This window comes from Octopus bimaculoides, chromosome 5 (assembly GCF_001194135.2).
Source record: "Octopus bimaculoides isolate UCB-OBI-ISO-001 chromosome 5, ASM119413v2, whole genome shotgun sequence".
In the NCBI taxonomy this organism is placed as follows: domain Eukaryota; kingdom Metazoa; phylum Mollusca; class Cephalopoda; order Octopoda; family Octopodidae; genus Octopus; species Octopus bimaculoides.
The window spans coordinates 95,594,612-95,598,891 of record NC_068985.1 but is presented as its reverse complement, the minus strand read 5'-3'; the positions used below and the strand labels follow the sequence as shown (position 1 = coordinate 95,598,891).

The following is a 4,280-nucleotide window of genomic DNA, read 5'->3' as shown; positions in this document are numbered from 1 at the left end:
ATAACACCTACATGAACTTCTAACTTGTTGTCTCTTGAGGTCTCTGGGTGAGACTTGGATCCAACTTGTACAAATGCAAAACAAAAGTCAAACATAAAATAATAATAATAATAATAATAATAAGAAGAAGAAGAAGAAGAAGAAGAACATAAAAAAATACCTTAGGAATGAGAACCCAGGTTCGAAATTTCCCCAAGACACCTGATGAAGGTTGGAGGGTATATCAGCTGAACACATATACACAGACAACTAACAAACACAAATAAATAAGGATTCACTCACACATGCATAGACACACAAACTCCTTACCCCACAGCCATGCCTACACCTATAAATCCATGGACTTGATGCTCCAGCATGACTGATTTAGATGGCTGAAACCATTAAAAATGTATAGAATATATATGTGTGTGTGTGTGTGTGTGTGTGTGTGCGTGTGGTGTAGTGGATGCAGGACACATAATGTGGAATAAGGCATGAAATGATGAGAAAGTCAGAAAGGTGTGTGATTTCCATAGCTTTTCAAATGGACGCCCTGCAAGCTTTTGATATCAGCCATGTAAAGAATTTGACATTTGTTTTCTCATGTAACAGTGGGAGTGGTAGTGAGAGTGGTGTTTTGATAGATATATAGATAGAGATAGATAGAGAGACAGAGTAAGAGACACAGAGAAAAGAAAATGATTTCAATAGTTAACTCCCTTGTGGGATTTTCTTATGAAATAGCTCTGTTGACATGAAAAAATAGGACAAATATCTTAAATTCCAGATGTAATGATAATGATTATGATGATGATGATGACAACAATAACAACAAGAACAATAATAATTTTTCTTATTCGTTTTGCTTTTTCTTTGTTTATTTTCATCATCATTGTCTTAATTTTTTTTTATTTGGCAGTGAGTTGGCAGAGTGGTTAGCACGCTGGGCAAAAGGCTTAGCTGAATTTCTTTCAGCGTTTTACGTTCTGAGTTCAAATTCTGCTGGGGTCAACTTTGCTTTCACCCTTTCAGGATTGATAAAATAAAGTCAATATTGTCTGTTTTAGCATGGTTTCTATGCCTGGATGTCCTTCCTAACTCTAGTCATCTTACAGAGTGTACAGGGTGCTTTTTATGTGGCACCAGCATTAAAGCTTTTTATGTAGGGCCAGCATGGGTGCTTTATACATAGCTCCAGCATGGGGGCTTTCTATGTGGCACCAGCACCAGTGCTCTTTATGTGGGACCAGCATGAAAGCTTTTTATGTGAGGCGAGCATGGGAACTACTGTGCAACACCTTGGGCAAATGTCTTCTACTATAGCCTCAGGCCGACCAAAGCCTTGTGAGTGGATTTGGTAGATGGAAATGTGTCTGTGCTTGTTCCCCACTTGACAACCGATGTTGGTGTGTTTACGTCCCCGTAAATCAGTGATTCGGCAAAAGATACCGATAGAATAAGTACTAGGCTTACAAAGAATAAGTCCTGAGGTCAATTTGTTCGGCTAAAGGTGGTACACCTTCATGGCTGCTGTGAAATGACTGAAACAAGTAAAAGAGTAAAAGAATATCTGGCCCAAATATTCCACCTGTTTTAATGTTCAAATTGCCCTGATCCAGCCTCTTGCACTTAGCCTACAATGTCATTCTAAAAATATCCAATCATGGCATGTAAAAAGCACCATTTGAGCGCGATTGTTTCCAGCTTCACCTTCACCTTACTGGCACTTGTGCCAGTGGCATGTGAACAAAACATTGGACTGACTCTTGTGCAGGTAGCACGTAAAAAACACCATTTGAGCGTGGCCGTTGCCAGTATCGCCGAACTGGCCCTTGTGCCAGTGGCACTTAAAAAGCATCCACTACACTCTCAGAGTGGTTGGCGTTATGAAGGGCATCCAGCTGTAGAAACATTGCCAGATCAGATTGGAGTCTGGTGTAGCCATCCGGTTCGCCAGTCCACAGTCAAATCGTCCAACCCATGCTTGCATGGAAAGCGGACGTTAAATGATGATGATGATGTCACTGGAATCTAGAAGCTACAAAGTAATGCAAGATTTATTTGAAACAATGTAAAGAAACAAGCATTACATTTAACAGATTACTTTGAATGCTAAAGAGTTAAACGTATTAAATTCATTTTTAACCACATAATATGCTTGCAAAATATGAGTGCATCTTATGCAGGAGTGCATCTTATACGCCAACGAATATGGTACGGCAATATCCATAAATAACATTTACACAACGTATCATAAACCACCATAATATCAACAATTGACATTAACAACAATATCAAATGACAACTCCTGTCAATTTGCAGCACTTTTCTAACCTTATCGTGCCGTGTCCCCGGTGTTAGCAGGAACAGCCTAAATTTAATCTCTGCTGGATACCCATTAATGTGGTAATGAACAACACATGTAGGAAAAGGAGATGAAATACTAAAAATAGACAACCGATCATGTTACAGCTTTGTCGTGGAGTGTATTTATGACTCATTGTTAATGGTATCCCTCAAAGCTGTTGTTTACTTTTGCTTTTTAATCAAAAAGAAAACATATTTTTTGCAACGAAACAAGGATGAAATAAACCCAGCACTTCGTCTGGTAAAATCTTTACAATTGGAGAAATTATGGGTGATATTTATTCTCCAGACGAAGGGTTTACCATTATGAGGACAATGAGAGTGATGTAGACCCTTAATAATATGTATTATTATTGCTCCGATTAAAACAAGCAAATGAGTGTGTGTGTGTGTGTGTGTGTGTGTGTGTGTGTGTGTGTGTGTGTGTAAGAGAGGGTGCAAAATTTTTGGAATATCTTTGAGATGGTTGGTTTTCTATATTTTTAAATATGCAAAGCGGAGGTGCAAGGCCTCATGGTTAGGGTGCTGATTGTAGTTTCAATTCTCCGACTGGGCATCACTTGTGAAAGAGTAACCCTGCAACAGACCGCATCCCATTCAGGGGAATGTTGTGATCTTGACAACTGACCCTAGGAATCCTAGGAAACTGGGTAATTGGCCCTAGGAGTTCTAGAACTTGAGATAGTAATGTCCGGGTGTGTTGCTAATTTTATCTGAGACATATATTCTGATTCTCATTTCAGGCTGTATTCAAGAACTACGACCACGACAAAGATGGCTTCATCTGTAATGCTGAGTTTGAAGCAATTGCAGGAAATTTTCCATTCATTGATTCCTTTTGTGTCCTTGATGCCGATAAGTAAGAACCTGCATTTTACTTTCATTTTTAATTATTCATAGGTGCAGGAGTGGCTGTGTGGTAAGTAGCTTGCTTACCAACAAACACAGACACACACACGTAAACACACACACACAAATACACAGACACATGATGGGCTTCTTTCGGTTTCCACCTACCAAATCCACTCACAAGGCTTTGGTCAGCACGAGGCTGTAGTAGAAGACACTTACTCAAAGTGTCACACAGTGGGACTGAACCCGGAACCATGTGGTTGGGAAGCAAGCTTCTCACCACATAGCCACTCTTGCGCCTATTATTTTTATTAATATTATTATTATTATTATTATTATTATTATTATTATTATTATTATTATTATTATTATTATTATTATCATTATTATTATTATTTTACAAATTTGGATTTTTGCATATTGTTCAGATGAAATTATTTATAAAAGAGTTTTATTTATTCTGTTTATTTATTTCTCTCTCTCTCTCTCTCTCTCTCTCTAATTTTTTGTCTCTGCAGGGATGGTATGATAAGCAAATCCGAAATGAAAACATATTTTATCCGTGCCAACTGCCATTCACTGCGAAGCAGCTTCAAACATGATTTTCATGAGAAAACCTATTTTCAACCAACATTTTGTACTCATTGTACAGGGCTGGTGAGACATCATTAAATAATCAAATCCATTTCATCTTTATTATCGTTTTTTTTCTATTGTATTTCACATGCATATAATATTTATTCATATTTATTTTGTTGATTCTGACTACAAAATGTTGTAATGACATTGTGAGAATTTAGTTTCAAGTTCCCACGAGATTTGAACTAGCGCTGTAAATTTTGCGTCTGAATTTAGTTGGATAGTTCCAAAAATTAGCAGGCTCTTTTAGACAATTTAAATCTGGTAGGCACAGGAGTGGCTGTGTGGTAAGTAGCTTGCTTACCAACCACATAATTCTGGGTTCAGTCCCACTGTGTGGCACTTTGGGCAAGTGTCTTCTGCTAGAGCCTCAGGCTGACCAAAGCCTTGTGAGTGGATTTGGTAGACGGAAACTGAAAGAAGCCCGCTGTATATATATG

At 38.1% G+C, this 4,280-nt stretch overlaps 1 protein-coding gene across 1 annotated transcript in view; it reads left to right on the top strand.

The window, feature by feature from the left end:
* Window positions 1-4,280, top strand: part of LOC106876470 (ras guanyl-releasing protein 3-like) — a 58,498-nt gene that overhangs the window by 34,586 nt on the left and 19,632 nt on the right. The window contains 2 exon segments of the mRNA XM_014925034.2: window positions 3,093-3,208; window positions 3,720-3,858. Of these exon segments, the coding sequence (XP_014780520.1) occupies window positions 3,093-3,208; window positions 3,720-3,858 (255 nt within the window).